This window comes from Felis catus, chromosome A3, assembly GCF_018350175.1.
Source record: "Felis catus isolate Fca126 chromosome A3, F.catus_Fca126_mat1.0, whole genome shotgun sequence".
NCBI lineage: Eukaryota > Metazoa > Chordata > Mammalia > Carnivora > Felidae > Felis > Felis catus.
In genome coordinates, this window is record NC_058370.1 from 72,637,115 (window position 1) to 72,658,095 (window position 20,981).

Here is a 20,981-nt window from a genome sequence, read left to right on the forward strand (position 1 = left end):
AAAAAAGAAAGAGGAAAATAACACAAGTGTATAAAATGGTGTTCTTCCGGAAATGAGTACATATGTGTATGACAAACAGTAGAGAAAAAATAAATTGAAGAAAACTGTAGAAATTTTCCTAAAAAATAAACCCCAATCACAAATAGTTTGAGTACTTTAAGCCAAACATGCTAAGACTGAGAAAAGAGCTAGATCAAATCTAAAATCACTATTAATTAACCAAAAAGGACAGATCATCATATTGTACTCCATAAATTCAGAATAAAATACAGAACACACCAAAATTAGAGATCTGGAAGAGCTAGGAGGCATGTACAAGAAGGCAGAATTAGTCAGAGGTTCATAATCCTCGTATGTCTAAATCAAGAAGTCGTGCATCCGAATAGCTTACATTCACGAATAGTCACTGAAACTAATGGTTCTCTAATTGTGATGTGGGTGTCTCCTGGAATATGCCAACCTCCTCTTCTCAAGGCATTTGTTTTATTTGCAGTATTAAAATACATGTGGATATATAATAAAGAATACCAAATGTGTATTACTTTCAATCACAAAATTCAAGATTTCAAACAAAAATCTGTTTTCTTTGCTCAGCATGGTAATATTAGTGATCAGATATCCTGGTGGGAAATTCATAACTGCAACTTCAGATATAGTTTAAAGAAGGCAATAAATTGTTTTAGGAGTTAAGTTTCACAGTAATGAGCACATTGAAATGTGTATTTGCTTATCTCAAATAACCCAATTATTTATCAATTATGACCAAATCCTAAAAGGCCCAAGTGCTCCCAAAGAAGTACTTGAAGGAAATACTTACTTAGGAAACCAATTTAATCCCAGGTGCTCTGTCTTGGAATATAATATTCTTTCCACCATGTCATAAAGTGGTCTCCAAGGTAACTCCAAATCATCTCTTGAAAGAAGTTCCTTTTTCCTAATTAAAAAAAAAACAAAACTAAACATATATGCTATATTCACGTGCAGTTGTTTGTATATTACCGCTACCACACAAGGACGACAGTTGTTAAATGTTGCTGTCATCCTGGTGGGCCTTGCTTTTCCCCATCCATGCCAACTCATTGGTAGAACGCAGCAATACGAAGAACAATGCACCAGATTCTTACTGCTGCTCACATCTCAAAGAGCACCAGGTAAAAAGGGGCATTTACATTTGTGCCCCCATTATTGCCAATGAATTTCTTATTTTTCCATGTCATTGATGGAGTACTTAATGTTTCCAGCATTGTTCTGGGTTTCCAGGAATAAGAAAAGAATAAATGATCCATGTCTTCTCAAGGATCTTACAACATATATCAGAGAACTAGTTTAAACAAACATCAGGTAACATATAGTTCAGTGTCTGCTACAAAACAGAAGGCTTCATCGAGGAGATGGAATTTTAATTAATTAACACATATAGCTTAAACTTATGATAGAGTTTTCTGCAATCTTTTTGTTAACTGGAAATTTGGGACTTGGGTCTTCTTACCAAAGAACACTTGGCTCTCATTCCCTAAAACCTTGAAGAAACAAACCAAAAAATGTTAGCAGAAACCACAGGAAATTTACTTACTTTAACAAGTTGATCAAGAGACGGGCAAATCCCTGCATCATGCTGATTTCCAGTTTTGGAATTGATACCAGCTCATACAATAACTTGATAAAAAGAACATGATCTTCTTTGCTAAATTTTCTCCCATAAAGTCGAATATATCTGCAAAAAAAAAAAAAAAAAATCAATACAGCCTTCAAAAATAAGTATGGTGACACATCCATATTCACAGTAGCATTTTTCATAATAGTCAAAGTGTAGAAACAATGTAAATGTCCACTGATGGATGAATAAATAAGGATAATGTGGAATACACACCCGTACACACACAATGGATTATAAAGCCTTTTAAAAAGAGATTTCTGTCATATGCTACAACATGGAGGAACATTGAGGACGTTATGCTAAGTAAAATTAGCCAATCATAAAAGACAAACGCTGCATGATTCCACATATATGCAGTATCTAAAACAATGAAACTCACTGAAACAAACAGAATGGTAGTTGCCAGGAACAAGTGGAGGTGGGGCACACAGGGAAATGGAGTTATTCAGTGGGTACAGGAGACATGATGAAAAAGTTCTGGAGATCCGTTGTACAACAACATACATATAGTTAATGATACTGAACTATATACTTAAAAACTGTTAAGAGGATAAAATTATCTATTTTTGCCACAATAAAATAAATATGTGGGGCGCCTGGGTGGCTCAGCCAGTTAAACGTTCGACTTTGGCTCAGTTCATGATCTCATAGTTTGTGGGTTCAAGCCCTGTGTTGGGCTCTGTGCTGACAGTGCAGACCTGTTTGGGATTCTCTCTTTCCCTCTCTATGCCCCTCCTTGACTCAGGCTTTCTCTCGCTCTCAAAATAAACTTAAAAAAAAAAAAAAAATATATATATATATATATATATATATACACATACATATATAGTGATACCTTAATTTCAAATGTCCTTGATGTTAAGCATTTTATACTTACTGTTATGTAGGAAGAATTATTCTGTATTTAATTAAGAGACTACCCAATAATAATTAACAAAAGGCTTATAATGATAACTGAATTCTCATCAACATTCAATGACCAATTAAAAACACTGCTGTCTTATTGTTGTTTGTTCTTAACTGGCCTGTGATCATAAGTAACCTTGAAAGGAGTTTCTCTGTCCCCTTCCCTTTATTAAGCAAGGGCACATTCAAGAGAATCATCAGTTTATAACTCCTTAAAGTATTTAAAAACAGCATATCGCAATATAAAAAATAGAACAAGAGAGTACAGATAATAGAAGTTTACTGTTTAACCACAGAATCTTTGAAGAATACATAATAGTTTGCTTAGAATCCTGTAACAATACAGCAAGTTACATAACTTACACTATGTGTTCCTGATTTAACTCATAATTATAATAAAATTAAGTTACTACCCAAAATAATACAGTATTTTACCTCAAAGTTACACATTTTCAGTACTTTTAACTTTAGGGAACCAAGGCCATCAAAAGCATCAACTACAAGCAAATTTAAGGAAAAAGCATCCCCAAAAGGAAGGATGACTACAGAATATTTTAGGGATGCCTAAGTAACAAAAACTTAAGTAATCAAAAACTTACCTAGAACAAATGACGGGACACTTAAAAATCATAAAATCCTTTGAGGAAAACCACTTTACAGACAAATATATAAATGAACAGAAAACATGACATTAATACTCCTTATATGATCTCTAGCACTTCTCTGATAGCTAAGATCAAATTGAACTTACACTTAACTTCTAAAATTAGGATATCTAGGGAAGGAAAAATAAGGTAAAAACAGGGAGGAAAACCATAATAGACTCTTAAATACAGAAAACTAGGGTTGCTGGAGGGAAGGGGAGTGGGTTGATGGCCTAAATGGATGATAGGTACTAAGGAGGGAACTTGTTGGGATGAGCACTGAGTGTTATATGTAAGTGATGAATCACTAAATTCTATTCCTGAAATCATTATTATGCTTTATGTCAACTAACTTGGATTTAAATAAAATTTAATATATAAAATAAAATAAAATAAAATAAAACAAAATAAAATAAAATAAAATACCTAACTGCTTTTCTCTCCCAGAAATTCCTCAAAATTCTTGGTCCACTACAAACACACTTTTTCATTTTCTCAGACTATTGTGTATTTATTTATTCATTCAGCTCTTTTCTGTTGTTTCAAGGTATAATCCCGTGATTTCACCTTAGTACTCTGTTGATCAGATAGTATGGGACGCAGAGCAATGAGACCTGAGATACTGTTTTGCCTCTACCAGTAATTACTGTGCAAGTTTCTTAACCACACTGGACTGGTAAACAGATTAGTAAAGGCAATATCTAAAAACCCTAAGCCTGGGGCTACCTGAGATACTTCAAAGCTGAATAAACATGGTATAACCTCCTGCAGCCTCCCTCAATGTCACTTTAAATTTTGGAGTGAAAGGTAGAATCAATTAAATGCTACTTTCAAATGAAAGCTATATTCCTAAATATATTCCTAAAGCAGCACACACAGAAGAGTTCAAAGACGTCCCTTGCTTTCAGTGGCTACTTCAGGTCTGGCCAGGACGCTAGATACCCCTGAGGTCCTGCATTCACTCTCCTCTGAGGCTAGGATACTTCTGTGGAAAAATTGGGAAATACTGCCCTAAGTCACTGAAAGAAGTTAGCTACAGCCCACTGCATTTACCGCAGTAGAAAGACAACTATGTGCTTATTAACATTAGGAACGTAAAATTCAGAGCCCCAAATTCAATATGCTGAAAAGAGACAAACAGGGGGATTCCTAGAGGAGGTAGAACTGCTGACAAAACGAGAGATGTTAGGGGGATTACTCAGAAAGAAACCTTTTATTTTCCCTGTCAACCAGGAAATAGTTCTTGTCAGCCAGAAAATGGTTCTTGTCTCAGCATTTTTCAAAATGCAGTCCAAGAAAATTTCTTCTGAAGAACACAAGAAGTACTACATGAAAATTAATAACTGGTATTCATTAAAATTGAGAAATTCTATTCACAATAAAACACTATTAAAAGTGAAAAGCCCAATGAAATATTTGGAATACATACATCTGACAAAGTATTCATATCCAAATTACATAAGAACTCCTTCAAATCAGAAAGAAAAAGACACAACCCAATAAAAAAGGCAGAAGACTCGGGTAGGCGCTTCTCAGAAGACAACATCCAGACGACTAATAAGCAAATGTAAAGGTACTCAACACCCTTACTCCTCAGTAAAAGCAAATTAAAACCACAGTAAGGTACCACTACACCCACCAGACTGGCTAAAATTAAAAAGCCTAATAATATCTGGTTTGGGTGAGAATGTGGAACAACCGGACCTTTCATATGTTACTGGTGGGTGTATAAAATGGTACAGCCACCCCCAAAAATTGCCTGACATTACTTAGTTTTCTTACACATTAGATTGTTTAAAATATATACTCCTGACTTCCATCTTAAATCTAGTCCATTAAATATACAGGAGTGTGAAATGCAATAAAACTGTAAGAAAAAAAGAAAAAAAAAAAGGAAAGGAAATTTAGTTGGTTTTTCTGTGTATTTATGTTCAAAAATCCTACTTTAGACCATATTAAGAGATGGTCTATTCTTTTTCCAATTAATTTTCACATTAAATTTTAGAACTAAAAATTACTATTAGATGTCTCAAAATAGTTGAAAACCTTGGTAACAGTCAAGATTGATCTTTTGAACAGAATATTTTTTAAACTATCCAGAATATACAGATGACAAGTCATTATGTTCCACCCTCTCACAGTGGGGGGGGGGGAACAGTTAAAGATAATACAAAAGTACTTCAAATTTTTTTTTTTTTTTTTTAGAGAGAATGTGTAAGCAGGGGGGAGGGGTGGGGTGAGACAAAGAATCTTAAGCAGGCTCCATGCTCAGCGCAGAGCCTGACACAGGGCTCAATCCCAGGACCCTGGGATTGTGACCTAAGCCAAAATCAAGAGTCAGCTGCTCAACAGACTAAGCTACTCAGGTACCCCACAAACACATTTTTTAACTGCTTCCTCCTCATAATCTTATAGTGTATTAATCAAATGCTTTAATTTTTAATCTTGAGTAAAGAAAGACAGCAGCATACCAGGAAGAGTAATTAATAAGATGTTCAATACTATCAAAGTTTTTTTCTACTACTATACATCCTGAAGATAGTATAAATATAAAATTATACATTATTGAAAAGAACTAAGATTCAGAGGTTGCTAGACGCTAAAAATACTCATTTTCAATACAAGTTTTGTCATTCACTAGTTATTTTTCTTCAAGGCAATCACTGGGTTTCTAAGATTCTAACTACATCTACCTATCAAGTGAAATTAACATCATTTCAGAGCAACATTAAGACTATTTGTAATTATAGGGACATCTGGGTGGCTCAGTTGGTTAAGTGGTCGACATCAGCTCAGGTCATGATCTCACAGCTCATGAGTTTGAGCCTTGCATCAGGCTCTGTGCTGACAGCTCAGAGCCTGGAGCCTGCATTGGATTCTGTGTCTCCCTCTCTCTCTGTCCCTCCCCCACTTGTGCTCTGTTTCTCTCTCTCTCAAAAATAAATAAACGTTAAAAAAAATTTTTTTTAAAAAGACTATTTGTAATTATAAAACACGTGAGACATTCAGCAATAACATTTAACCTTAAATAAATGCTTTATTTCAGGAAGTCCTCCTCAAAAGGCAAAAAATGGAATTTTAACTTTAAAATTTAAAGGCCAGAGTTTATGTTCATTTAGAACACTTAAAAGTATTTATGGATGACTTTTTAAAAATCCTACATCTAGCAATATATCCTAAGTAAAAATCCAGAATATCATAGTCAAAATACCAAAGTTTTTCTATGTACACCTGCAATAATCTTCCTGGGAAAAAAACCCCAAAACTGGAAATCCAACATAAGAGAACAGTTTGTTAAATTTAGTGGATGTGAAATGAAATGTCATATAAAAAAAGCAGGATACAAAATACATATGAATACAACTAAATAAAAACATATAATCATACGTTAAGATGAAAAGATAAACACTATAACATGTTACCTCTGAGTGGTACAACTGAGTGGTTGTCATGTTCTTCTATATACCTTTGTTTATTCAAACTTTATAAAATAAAAAGGCATTATTTTTATAATTAACATGTCAAAACATTTCATATCAAATTTCTGTTATAAAATATAATGTTTAAAATCAGGCAATCAATATTTCTGCATTTCTACATTTCTCTTAATAAAAACAGCCCTCTTATCAAAGACTTAATATTAAAGTCCTACTGAAAATTTTTTTTAATGTTTGTTTATTTTTGAGAGAGACAAAGTATGAGCTGGGGAGGGGCAGAGAGAGAGGGAGACAAAGAATCAGAAGCAGGCTCCAGGCTCTGAGCTGTCAGCATAGATGCGGGACTGGAACTCAAATGGTGCAATCATGACCTGAGGCGAAGTCGGATGCCTAACCCAGGTGCCCCTTAAAGCCTTATCTAAAAGAGAACAGGAGTCAAACTGTACAGTTCTCAATAGCCAAAAAATGACACCAGAGAGCATGAATCAGGATAATTAACTACCATGAATGTTTAAATATAATGATACTAAAAATATAAATACAAACAAAAGAAAACTCAGAGCGTTTGAAGAATGCTAGGGAACAAAATCATTATCTTAAAAGCTGGTAAATGAAGAGAACCAATGTCACATTTATCCCTGGTTCCTATAGGAATTGCACCGCAGGGTAAACAATAGTTCAGGAGGAAAAGTTCTTTTGAGAAATTCAGCTAATAAGCATTTTGCATTCTTTAAAGAATGTAGGATGGTTACTAACATCACAAAAAGAAAACCAGGGATTATGCATCTCCTGAAAAAAGTATACAATACACCTACTACCTAGTCTTGAAGAGGAAAATAAAACTTTAAGTGCTGAAGAGCAGCAACAAAATCAATGACTGGATGTCTTTAACATTTCAATCAGACTTTGAATGTAATTAAAATCATGTAATTAATAAAGCTGACTTTTAAAGACAAATAAAAATTGTGAGATTACAGAAACTGTGCCCTCTTTTCCCTCTCTGTGGAACACTTATAGAACTGGTCATAAACTAGGCCACAAAGAAAAACTCACTTAATTCTAATATGGACATTATTCTGGCCAAATAGTCTGATTATAATAAAATATAAATTAGAAAATACTAGCAAAGTGTTTGAAACCAAATTACTTAAAAACACGCAGTCTTAAAGGTTAATATCAGACTTGAGGCATGCTGCCCTCTCTAAGAGGCGCTTCCTTTAAAAGCAAAAAACTTTTTTTTTTCTTTTTGCAAAAAAAACACCTTTAAAAGTCTAAAACATTTAAAACCAGACAGATTCAGGGCAATAATGACTATTCTTACTATTATTATTTAGCATTATTCTGAATGTAGAGATTAAAAAAGTAACCTAGGAAACACAAATAGGGGCAACTGTTTCAGGAACAGTAGAAGAGAAAATTGTCAATACTAGGATTTTCCCCAAGACATCCAAAACTAGCAACAAAAAACTACTTTTACACTACATAAGAAAATCCACAGAATATGTCTTTTGAAATCAGTAGCCTTCCTGTATGGCACCCAGATTAAAAATAATGATGAATGAAGGAAAACTGTTCCATTCTCATAATATCAACAAAAAGATTCATTAGAAATTTCTCTAAAAGAAATGTGCAAGAAGTACATTCTAAAACAATAAAACTGTACTAAAATGTAAAATATCTGAATAAATGGTGACACATAAGAATTTTCTAAACTATGTCTTAATACCCGACAGCTAGGACTAACTGACAAGTATTTTAAAGCAAATAAAATAACCATGACCAATGAAATACCTGAAACATTCTTCCCTCTAACCAGAAAACAAAATAATACAAAAAAACCCAACCTCCCTCCCCACTTTACTATCTTCTGTTCCTAAGACTTCTGTTCTGTTCCTAAGACATCAAATTGAAAAAATAAAAAATAAAAAAGGCAAAATTTGCAGAGAACACTAGAGGATCAGGAATTTATTACTCTGACTTTATTCCAGGACTAAGTCTTTCATCATCACGTATAATATTAAAAATGCAGATATAGCTTCTCATTGGTAGGAACAGTGAGTGAACAGAAAAAATAAAGAGTTTTCTCAGAAATCCACCTTTCCTTCTCTTTTCACTCAACTACCCATGTATTCAAAAAGCATTTCTAGAGCAAAAGACATACACAGGACAAGAATATGATTCATATACTTTGTTCCTTTACACTATGAAAGGAATCAGATGTGAGGAAACACATACTGGAAAACTATACAGAAGGGGGGGATAAATGAAGTAGTATTAGAGTTTTGTGATTTTTTTTTTTAAGCTAATGTTTCATCACATGTAAGTGACCACGGATGTGAATCTTCAAAGATTAGAAAGCTGTCATCACTGTAAATAAGCAACCCAAGGTCAAGAAAATCTGAGCATTTGGGGAAAGAGGCAGGAAGAGGCACAGGAGATGGCTCTAGGGAGAGGAACAGAGCCAAGAACAGCATACTGTGGCAAAAAGACACAATCAAGAGAATGTTCCTTATTCTCCCATTTCATTTCCAGAGAGGTCAAGCTGAGGATCAAGAAAAGGGATACACTATCAGAAACAAACAACAATAAAGGATATCAATTCCAAGTGTCTGCTGATAAGGAAGAAAGGCAAATTAGGTGTTATCTAAAGTAGAGAATACCTTACATTTCCATGCTCTAGATTGCTTTGCAACTCCCAACATTATTATCTACTCTGAATAGACAGAATAGTTACTGATTTCAACACAGTAGCAAAGCCAGCAGGTGCAGCATGATTTTACAAGTTTGCAGAGAATTCAAACTGCTCCAGGTCAGTCCCTAGGGCAAGTCATTTAATTCCTGTATTAGTAAAACCTGGATTTCCTCACAAGGCTATGGTGATAGGTAATTGATTAATGTACAAGGAAGTCATTCTGACTTAACTGATCTACAATGGGGACCCAGGTACCAGTTGTTCTACATTTGAGAACCACTCACTGCACCTTAGCAGACTGACTGGAGCACAATGTATGGCTTAAAATATATTTAAATCATTAAAAACATAATACTAATATAATCTGTTTCAATTAATGAGGCTACATACATCTTAGGATATTTGTTTACTACATAATTATTTGTTCATATTCAAAGGATAGCCTGTCTATCCTTTAAGACTTCTTTTCATGAAGTGCTCCTTCATTCCCAACCAAAAGTGCTATCTCTGTTCTCTGTCCCTTAATAGCTTGTACCAAACCTATTTTCCACATTTTACTTCTTAGAGTAGTTATATATGTGTTTCTTTATTCATTATTGTATTTCTGGCTCCTATACATATATCATATATAACCTTCAACTCTAACCAAAGAATGAAACAAGACAGACATTCTGAAAAACATTTCTTTGACTCAAGATATGAATGTATCTTGAGAAATATACTGGCTTATGTAACTAAAAACAGCTCACTAGAGCTAATCTATTTTTGAAAAGAAAAAATACACTTCAAACAATAAATATTTTACCTAATTAAGCAAAATGACTTTGAAACATTGAGTAGGTTTCCAAAACACACTAAAAAACAGGCCTATTATCTTTACCAAGTATAGTACTTCTGATGGATGGAAGGTTTTAAATGGACAAGAAAAGCTGAAGTATACACTTCTCTTTATCCCCATCTATACGCCAGGCTAAACAATAGTCACTGAAGTTTCAGCAGATTGTATTTCGCAGTTATATTCTTTATGATATATTAAAATTGACAACTTCTGGAATAATATAGTCATCCACTATTAATACCTAATAATGATGCCTCTATTCTTTTCCCAGTTGCTTCTCTCTGGAGGCATGGATAAGGAGCATTCATATGTTGAAAGACTTTATTGAACATTTAAGAGCCAGACGTGGCAACAGGGAATGGAAACATTAAAGTAACAAATGGTCTTGGAGCATACAGCCTAGAAGGAGACAGATAACTGATTATTTCAATATGATGCTCTGAATACAGACTTTACCAGTTATATGGTTAATTTGCTCATATCTCTGTTCCCCCACATTAAAAAGCTTTTTCAAAATTCCTCCTTATCTAACCAAATCCCACCTCAATGTTCAGGTGCACTTCCCCTTTCCCAGGTATACAGCCTGGGGGTTTCTTTCCTCTAGAACACAGGGTTAAGAGCAAGAGCCCTGTGGTCTTCAGGCAAACCAGCCAATATATTACCTCACTAAGCCTCATTTCTTCAAAGGTAAAACTGGGGTAACAAACATACCTACAATTCATAGGGTTGTTTGTGAAAATTAAATGAAAAAATGAATGTAAAGTTATTAGCATAGTGCTGGCACGTTCTGAGGCCTCAATATATGATAGGTAGTATCTGTACCTCTCATTCAACAATCTATTAATTAATGCTCTCTTGTAAGATCCCTCAGTTTAATTTTTGAACTGTTGTAACTTTCCATTTTCTTCCCTTATACCTTTATAGCTCAAGGCGTAGTTGTTGATGATACGACCTGAATCACAGAAAGAAACCTGTAAAATTAATAGCTTTCATATTTTGGGGGCCACAACCTGCCATCACCTATAAACCATGATATACACGTAAACATATATATAACAAATTAAGGTCATGAACATTCACCTTTATTCCTCTAAATTTACACTAATAATTCTAATGCAGTTCACTAGAAAAGAAACAAAACGGCCCAAAACAACAACAAAAAACCAAAAAACTGGTAAGACCTAAGTTGATTTCACAACTCTATGGTTATAACCCACAAGTGAAAAATTCTCTATAAGCATTAATAAATCAAAATGTAGATTTAAAAAATTGTGATACCATACAAACTAAAAAAAGCCCACAAAGTGAAAACCTTTTAAGATATTTGTTTATGTAATTATAATTTAAAAAGAACTATCACATTTTAAATCATTCCTGAATTTCTTAAATAACTTTTTTCCTGCCATACACAAAATAGGGACCTCTGCTTGACACATGTTGACAGAAATTTGACAACATCTTATTTATTGGTATCTCTGGAAGTAACCCATTTTCCCTCAAAAGAGAAACTATTCTGACTAAACTCTTCAGGAATCTGGGGTGCCTGGGTGGCTGAGTCAACTGAGCAACCGACTCCTGATTTCAGCTCAGGTCAAGATCCCAGGGTCATGGGATCAAACCCCACATCGGGCTTCAAGCTGAGCGTGGAACTAAGATTCTCTCTCCCCCCCTCAGACCCTCTCCCCCACTTGTGCACGCTCTCTCTCTAAAAAAATTAAAAACATAAAAAACACTCTTTAGGAATCAGCCTAAAATATAAACACTCAACTGCAAAAGCTTGCATTCATAAAATTTCTTACTCTAAAAACTTCTACTCTATTCTTGGCTTAAAAAAAATTTGTCAGGGGCATCTGGGTGGCTCAGTCAATTGGGTGGCTGACTTCAGCTCAGGTCATTATCTCACGCTTTGTGGATTCAAGACCCACATGGAGCTCTGTGCTGACAGCTCAGAACCTGGAGCCTGTTTCAGATTCTGTGTCTCCTTCTCTCTGACCCTCCTCCATTCATGCTCTATCTCTCTCTGTCTCAAAAATAAATAAATGTTAAAAAAAACAAATTAAAAAAAAAATTTTTTTTAAGAAATTTGTCAGAAAACGAGATGAAATATCTACGCTGAAAAGCCCCAAAATGTTTTAGTAAACATTCCATTTAGAGTGTCTACCATTAGGAGATTATAAACCATTTTTTAATAAATTTTCTTTAATGTTTATTTTTTTTTTTTGAGAGAGAGAGGGCGCGTGCGTGCACATGAGCGGAGGAGGGGCAGAGAGACAGGGAGACACAGAATTCAAAGCAGGCTCCAGGCTCTGAGCTGTCAGCACAGAGCCCAACATGGGACTCAAACTCAGGGACTGTGAGATCATGACCTGAGCCAAAGTTGGACACGTAACCGACTGAGCCACCCAGGTGCCCCTAAACCATTTTTTAATAATTCTTAAGTAATTTCTGCCTTATTTGAACTACAATACTATTCTCAAACCCATTTCATACCTGCAATGGTGTTAGTTTTTTCTTGGTAAGGGAAAAGGTCTTTAGTGTATTTCAATTTTTTTTTTAAGTTTTTATTTATTTATTTTTAGTAATCTCTACCCCTAATGTAGGGCTTGAACTTACAACCCTGAGATCAGGAGTAGCATGCTCTTCCAACTGAGCCAGCCAGGGGCCCCTTCACTATATTTTTAAACTCTAAAGTTTAGGTTCTATATATTTTTTTAAATGTGTATTTATTTATTTTGAAAGAGAGAGGGCGAGCATGAGCAGAGGAGGGACAGAGGGACAGGGAGAGGGGGAGGGAGAGAGAGAGAGAGAGAGAGAGAGAGAGAGAGAGAGAGAGAGAATGAATCCCAGGCAGGCTCCACACTGTCAGTGCAAAGTCTGACATGAGACTCAATTTCACAAACTGTGAGATCATGACCTCAGCTAAAACCAAGAGTTGGAAACTTAACCAACTGAGCCACCCAGGTACCCAGTTAGGGTCTATGTATTCTGAAAAAAAGTCAAACCAGCCTAAAAGGTGATTACCATTACCCAAAACTATGGTTCACCTATCAAAAAACTGTATTACTGTACCCTAAATTATTTTATACTAAATATATTTTTTAAGATTCTATTTTTTAATGTAATTTTTGACAAAATGAATGCATGTGTGCATGAGCGGAGAGGGGCAGAGAGAGAGGGGAGACAGAGGATCCAAAGCTGGCTCTGTGCTGACAGCAGAGAGCCTGAGGTGGGGCTCAAACCTGCGAACCATGAGAACATGACCTGAGCTGAAATTGGGTGCTTAACCAACTGAGCCACCCAGGTACCCCAATATTTTATTTTTTTAAGTAACCTCCACACCCAACGCAGGGTTCAAACTCACAATCCCAAGCTCAAGAGTCTCATGCTTTACTGGCTGAGCCAGCCAGGTGCCCCTTAATACTAAATATTCAGGCATAAAAATTATTATAGATTTATTTTTATTTTTATTATTATTTTTCCTAATGTTTACTTTTGAGAGAAAAAGTATGCACAAGCAGAGGATGGGGCAGAAAAAGAGGGAGACACAGAATCCAGAGCAGGCTCCAGGCTCTGAGCTGTCAGTGCAGAGCCTAACATGGGGCTCAAACCCACAAACCATTAGATCATGACCTGAGCTGAAGTTGGACACTCAACTGACTGAGCCACCCTGGCGCCCCTAGATTTATTTTTAAATGAAAGTCTCAAACTCACCGATGAAACCTATTCTCCTCGACCCCCACTTTGGATTATGAAACACACCATTCTTTTATTTAACCAAAATGCTCCTTTCCTCCACTTCTTTTATTAAATATATACTACTTTCTTTTGAATAGAGTATTAAAATAGACCTCATCCCAGGTTTGTTTTCTCCATTTGACTGTAAAAGTTTCGTAGAATTTCATAATGCTTTGGTTTACAAAGAATAAAAAAGTAAATTATAATATTATTGAGTACCTATGAATGTATACACTGCAGTACTAAATGCTGGGAGTGGAGGAAAGGTATTAAGCATGGAGGACATTGACCTCCAGAAAGCTCACAGTAGAGGGAAAATATGCACACAGACTACAAAAGCATGAACAAGGGATCAAGAGGGAGTGTGCTAAAAGGGAAGAAATGCTGAGTGTAGGCCGAATATGGAAGTAGCCAACCTCAAGATTCCAAATGGGAATGAATATTTATAGTATGTGCTTTTAACATTCCACTGGCTGTGTCAATGAATATAAAGGTTTTGTTGTTGTTGTTTGCTTGATGTTGTTGCTTTTATTACCATGTTCTCAGCTTGCCATTCATACTGTATGAGATTTTGATCTAATTTTCTACAAAGGTTAGAGAGAAACACAGATTTGGATTTTGTACAAAAAAGATGTGCAGTGAGAGGAAGATTCACTACAAATGAGCCTCATTTAACAGAAAAATTAACTCCCAGGTTCCACAATGAGAAAACTGGTTTGGAGGTTGTGCCCTTATTTACCATTAAATAAATAAGCACCCCTTAAAAACAAACAAGTCGCCTCCATTTCACTTAAGAACATGTCTTTCTAAGACAATTTTATAACACTGCAGCGAGACGACTTAGGAAAATTGTTTAAAAAAATTTTTTTTAATCTTCATTTATTTTTGAGAGAGAGACAGAGACAGAGTGTGAGCAGGGGAGGGGCAGAGGGAGAGGGAGAGGGAGACAAAGAATTCAAAGCAGGCTCCAGGCTCTGAGGAGCCTGACATGGGGCTGGAACTCGCGAAACCTGAGTTCACAACCCGAGCCAAAGTCAGCTGCTGAACCGATTGAGCCACCAAGGGGGCCCTGGGAAAATTATTTTTAAATGATACATTCAGATTTCTGAAGAACAATGAATGGTTCTGTTTTACTAGATTTTTTTTTTTTTCTAACTGCGCTTCTCAGTGCCTCCATTTAGGGCATTAAAACATAAGATTTTTTTTTTAAGTAATGCACTTAGAATTCATATTTTCTTCCCCCAAATTTGTTGACGGAGCTACACCTTGCCTAGGCTGTCCTTAACGAACAAAAATGTGTGCTAAGAAAAAGAGCACACTGGAACTTCCCAAGAGGGCAGAAATCTTTCACTCACTAACATATCCCAAGTGCCAAAAACAGTGCCTGGCCCACAAAGAGCACTCAGAAAATAACTTGTTCAAAGATTCCTGCTTCTACTACTTTACATCAAACTATGTATTAGCTAATAAGAAACTCAGTGTCTTTGTTTTTAAAAGGGAGATAATTCAAGGGAGTCCTTGTTGCTCCAGGGTTGATTCTATGCCTTCGAAGTTAAGATGTCATAATACACAAATGTTCATTAATAAGCTGTATTTTAAATTTCTGTCCATGGGGTCTATTTGCAATAAGCCTTAGACAAAACAATCCAAATGGAAACTCACAAGTAAAATCACAAATTTTGCAAAGTAGAACTTCATGAGGTTGACCAAAGTGATAATGGATCATCATCCATGTTTTTAGCTTAGATAATGGCATCAGTATTGACTTTTTTGGTTCAACCCCTTTTCCCTTAGAGATACATCCTGGAAGCACTTATGAATGAAGTAATATGTTCAAAAATAATGGGGGTGGGTGGGCATGGAAGGAACATGATTGGCCATGAGTTGATAATTGGAAGATGGGTTAGAGAACTATTCAAATCACATATATTGACAAATGAGATTCTGGCAATAACATCCTGTTAACTAGAGGAGAAAAAATTGATGAAGTGTTTTAAAAGAATGAGTAAGAGAGGTCCTTGAGGGGCACCTGATTGGCTCAGTCAGTAGAGGATGTGCCTCTTAATCTCAGGGTCATGAGTTCAGGCCCAACATTGGGCATGGAGCCTACTTAGAAAGAAAGAAAGAAAGAAAGAAAGAAAGAAAGAAAGAAAGAAAGAAAGAAAGAAAGAAAGAAAGCAAGCAAGCAAGCAAGCAAGCAAGAAAGCAACTAAAGAGGTATTTGAAAAATGGGAAGGGCTTCATATATATATGAACTTTGTGCTCAATTTTGCTTTGAACCTAAAACTGCTCTAAAAAATAGTTTGTTCATTAAAAAAAAAGGATAGTTTATTGCACTGTTACACAACTTTGTCAGAAAAATTCATATTCCCAAAATCATTTAATTCATTTACTTTGTCTTTCTATGGAAAATCAACTTTTAAATCAACTTTACAAAGAAACTTTGGTTCTTGTTCGGAGTGTTGTCACATAGTAACAATGGCAAACCTTTTCTACTACTTTCCCAACTGGTTTTCACTGATGAATGTGGTAATGTGTCAAGACTTTAAGATTTTTTACTAAAAACAGGCACTTCTATTTATTGTGTACTTTACAATTTCAACACACAAACATTAGATATGCTAAATAAGTTCATTGTGTTAATAGATAACTGAGATTCAGCAGTTTGCATTTTCCACTTTCTCCCTTAACAAAGAGATGATACAAATTTGGGTGCTCTTGTGGTCAGATTATTACTTTCCATAAAAGGAGTTCAGTGTATTTGATAATTCTTATCTTGACTAAACTTAGGTTTCCGGTGGTTATATAATCTAATTAAATACATTATGTGGTTTCAACTGGGATAATCCAATTCCTATTTTAGAAGCCTACATAATTAAACAAGGAAGTTACAGTTTAATTAGCAAATGAAATGATTTATCAATATAATAGTCATATCATAACAATAAAACAGCACAGAAGTTAACATTTCACTCTAACAACAACAAAAAAACACATTTAAATGTGGGGGGGGGGGCGCCTGGGTGGCTCAGTTGATTAAGTATCTGACTTTGGCTCAAGTCATGATCTCAGGGTTCGTGAATTCGAGCCCCACGTCGGGCTCTGTGCTGACAGCTCAGAGCCTGGAGCCTGCTTTGGATTCTGTATCTCATCCTCTCTCTGCCCATCCCCTGCTCATGCTGTGTCTGTCTCTCTCTCTCTCTCTCAATAATAAATAATCGTTAAAAAAAAATTAAAAATAAAACATCTTCGTAAAAATATTTAAATGTCCTTCATAATACAGTAAGCCCACATCCTTCACGAGAATCAAAATTCTGATTGAAAAAAGGAAACACTAAAGAATTACATCCATAATGTAATTACAGGTAAACTTATAGGAAATAATAGCCCATTCACTTGTTTTCCTTCCTCTAGACCAACTTAAAGGAACACAGAGCTAGAAAGGCCCTTTAGCACTAACTCAGTGATTTTTGGATCCCTGAGCAGGCTTCAGGGGCTTCTATGGTCAGTGAAGTGTTAAAACGAAAAAAAAATCATTGCAACTGCATTCTTCCCAAAGACCCCAACATTGTGTTTCTGATTTTGCTTTTATACAACAGTCCGTGGCTAAGTTTTAAGTTTGAAAAACCACTAAGAGTCTATCACACTTTCCAAGAGGACTCTAAAGCTTCAGAGAGGTTAAGAAAGACCAAAATGATAATGTTCATGGCAAGGCCAGGTAAAGAGAAACTGACATCTTCAAACTAGACCTCCACCGCCTCACGTGAAAGGTCCAAAGGACAAAGGAAGAAAAAGCAAGTTTCAAGATTACCTTTATTCAACTCCATCATGGGCCATACCAGTTATCCACCAATACCTTTCACTTAGTGTCCAGGAGCAGTCTTTCCTGTGACCATTATTAGGTTTGAGCCTCTCTTCTCCAATTTGTTTCCTTGCTTCTTAAAAACTGTCCCTGTGATATTATGTCACACAATGTCTCTTTAACAGGCAGTTCTAATACTTTAACTTGTTCATGCAAGAGAGCTTGTATTTTATCACAGGCCAATTTTTAAAATACACAGAAATAACCTTTCTCACAGAGATACTACATAGACCCACAAGTCTTGAAATGGATGGAAACAGAATGACAATAAGTACTAAGGTGAGGTAAAAAGTAAAAAAAAAGGGAGCCTGAATATCCCCAAACCAGAACTCTATCCCACACAGACCTGTGATGCCCTGATTAGGGGTGTATACTTCTGGTCCGGGATCCAGTCCCAGTGCCTCTGAACAGCATTTACACTCTGGTCTTCTTTAGGAATGTGCTTGATCTATGCAACTATTCCCAGTGCTTTACAAGCTGCTCAAACAGTCCTTGCAGAAAGATACACATTGGCTTATTTGAGGCTCTACAGGATAAAAAATAAAATCATAAAATACCACACCAGGGCTGTCTCCCAGGAATTATTTAGTCCAACCCCTTCATTTTTCACAAGAATGCTAATATACATGAATTAAAGTCACTTTCCCACCGTCACAGAGCTACTACTGGTAGAAGTTAGATTTTGTTTTCATTACTACTTTCCATTCTTCTACAAAGTACTAAATATGATCACTGCTCAGGTAATTGCCAGCTATCATCACATGTTTTGGCATCATTTAGATGTAAACTTGTGCAACACAAGGCTTATTAAAAAACAACAAGTGCAACTATAAACAGGTCACCTTAACATGACTTAGGAGAAAAAAATACACCCAAGATCACAACATGTCCCACCAAGTTCAGAATGTCTCATACTGCAATCCTCAGAATCAGTTTGTTCCAAAATAAAATCCTGACAGCATTTCTTGCTAGTTACTTCGACATAAATGGTTTGAGTTTCATAGGCTAGTAAGCTTTATCAACTGCAATCTTGCCCTCAACACCAAGGACTGTCTCCACTGTATTTTTAGCCATTTCCAGATAAAAGCTACATACACATAATAAGCCAAAAATAATCAAACTCTAGGTGCTAATTTGCCAAGCTTAGTAATAAGTATGTCAGAAAACAATGCTTAACTATGCCTGTGAAGATTCTAGATTCAGAAATCCAAACCAGGTAAGCATTCACACATTGGTATATATTGTGCATCTAAAAGAAGCTGTGTCCCCCAAAATGGTTATTCTCTGGCAAATCTAATAAGAATGATTAAAATGGGGAATTACTGGAACCGACAAAGTACTTTTACTGTGCCTGAGTAAGACAAACACATAGAAGCTCACATGAAAAATCATTTGATTTCAATCGGTTATAAAACATAGAACATTGCTGTTTTGACTAAAAGTGGTTCTTTTCCCTGTTGCATTTCTTTTTTCCCAGAGTCTCCTAAGAATCCTAAATACACAAACTTCTTTACACTCTCTTCAAGAGGAGAGCTGTTAACCTTGACATTTTATGGTCACTCTTTGAAAAGGGAAAAATTAAGTGTTTAAGTTTTGCTTTTTAATTAAAAAGGTAATTATTCCCACCACCACTGAGCCAAGTGGAGATGAGAAATTTGTCAGAGGCTCCCTAATAATTGGCAGATAAGAATCATCCTGTGAGGAAATGTAGACAAGACTATTGCATTACAAAACCCTGAGTCATCACCCAGTTCACTCAGCAGATTTGGGTAAACAGTGGATAAGTGACTTACGTCTTGTGTGTTTATCCATCCATACCCACATTCATGAACATATAATGTTACCAGATTTTGTGTAGAGTTAACCCAACAAGATACAGCACAACTTTCTTAAAAAATTCTTCTCTCACAACGAAGATACCCATCGAGCAAATAAAGTGCCTAACCTTTCCCCCTCAGACCGTATTTTTACTTGCTGCCCCCCCCCCCCAATTTCAGTGGCACTATAGCTTAAGGAGAGTTTGTGCAAAAAAAAAAAAAAAAAAAAAGAAAAAGAAACAGTAATCAAACAATAACATAACTCCTGAAACTGATTTTTAGGTCATCTATATTCATCTGAGCGACTCAAAAATTAACGCAAGCCCTGTACTAATAACGCCCTGGACAATATGACAGCTCTCTTCTATTTTCCTTAGGGTCGCACATTTCCAAAGGAAATGTCACAACTGGAGAAACATACACTTTCCCGATGTTCTAAGACTCAACATTCTCAACATTAACTGTCTAGTATACAGCTCAAGAAAGCGCTAAGAGCTGATTTTGAACCAATCTATTCAATCAAACCCACAAAGACTGAGCAGGCCCAAAAAAAGCAGAACCTACAAGTTCCCTACGGCCTCCTTCCCATTCAGAAAGTTACGAGACCTGAATTGAGGGCTATAAAGAGGCGGAGACCGTAGAGGAAGAACCGGAGGAAGCACCAGGAAAAGTCGAGTTACTCCCCCATAGACGAATCCTCTCCTCCCACATCCCCCATGGGCAAAGGTTCAGGACCCTTGGGGGACCCTTCATCTCTCCCTGAGGGCCTGGTGCCCTCCGGCTCCCCAAGATGCCGTAGGTCGCAAGACAACAACCTAAACCCTTGGGGAGAAGCAGCTAGGGAGGACGTACAAGGCTGTGAGGACAGAGGAGGTCCCGCTGTAAAGTGGCAGGGAGCGGACTTGAGTGCTTCCCAGGCTTCCTGTAGCGATTCTCCGACTACTGCTCGGAGACCACCGGAGGGTCGAGTCGGGGCAGAGCTGTGTCCAGCGGTCCCGTGTGGACAAAGAGCCGCCGCTGCCCTTTCCCCGGACGCTTTCCCACTGAGCCTTTGCCCCCCTTTGCCCACGCACCCACCCTGCAGACCCGAACACACTTACGTGGAGAGTTTCCTGGTCCAGAAGAGGCCCCCGGGCCAGAGCTCTTGGAGCTGCACGGCCCGGCCCAGGTTGCTTTTGATCTGGGCCAGCTGCAAGTCGGACTCGGCGTCCAGCCGCTCGGCATAGGGCAGCAGCTTGTTGTAGACGATCTCCTTCTGCGGGACGAAGCCCCGCGAGTCCGGGCCGGGACGCCCGCCGGGCTCCGGGGGATCCCCGCCGCCCGCCCGCTCGGCCGGCTCCATGAGCCTAGGGACACCCCCCCCACCCCCTCCCACCCTAACCCTCCCCGGCCC

General features: G+C 36.8%; 1 protein-coding gene across 3 annotated transcripts in view; it reads right to left on the reverse strand.

Annotated features, from left to right (window-relative positions):
* PSME4 (proteasome activator subunit 4) overlaps nt 1-20,951 on the reverse strand; it is a 98,768-nt gene extending 77,817 nt beyond the window's left edge. For 2 of the 3 annotated variants that reach the window (XM_023251674.2, XM_023251673.2), the window contains exons 1-3: nt 20,689-20,951; nt 1,574-1,714; nt 818-934 (exon numbers count right to left, since the gene is read on the reverse strand). In XM_023251674.2, coding sequence (XP_023107442.1) covers nt 818-934; nt 1,574-1,714; nt 20,689-20,930 — 500 coding nt within the window. In that variant the 5' untranslated portion in view covers nt 20,931-20,951. Of the gene's footprint in view, nt 1-817; nt 935-1,573; nt 1,715-18,117; nt 18,280-20,688 lie in introns of those variants that run through there. The other variant, XM_023251676.2, reaches the window with a different exon arrangement.
* Between the last annotated feature and the right edge of the window lie 30 nt (nt 20,952-20,981).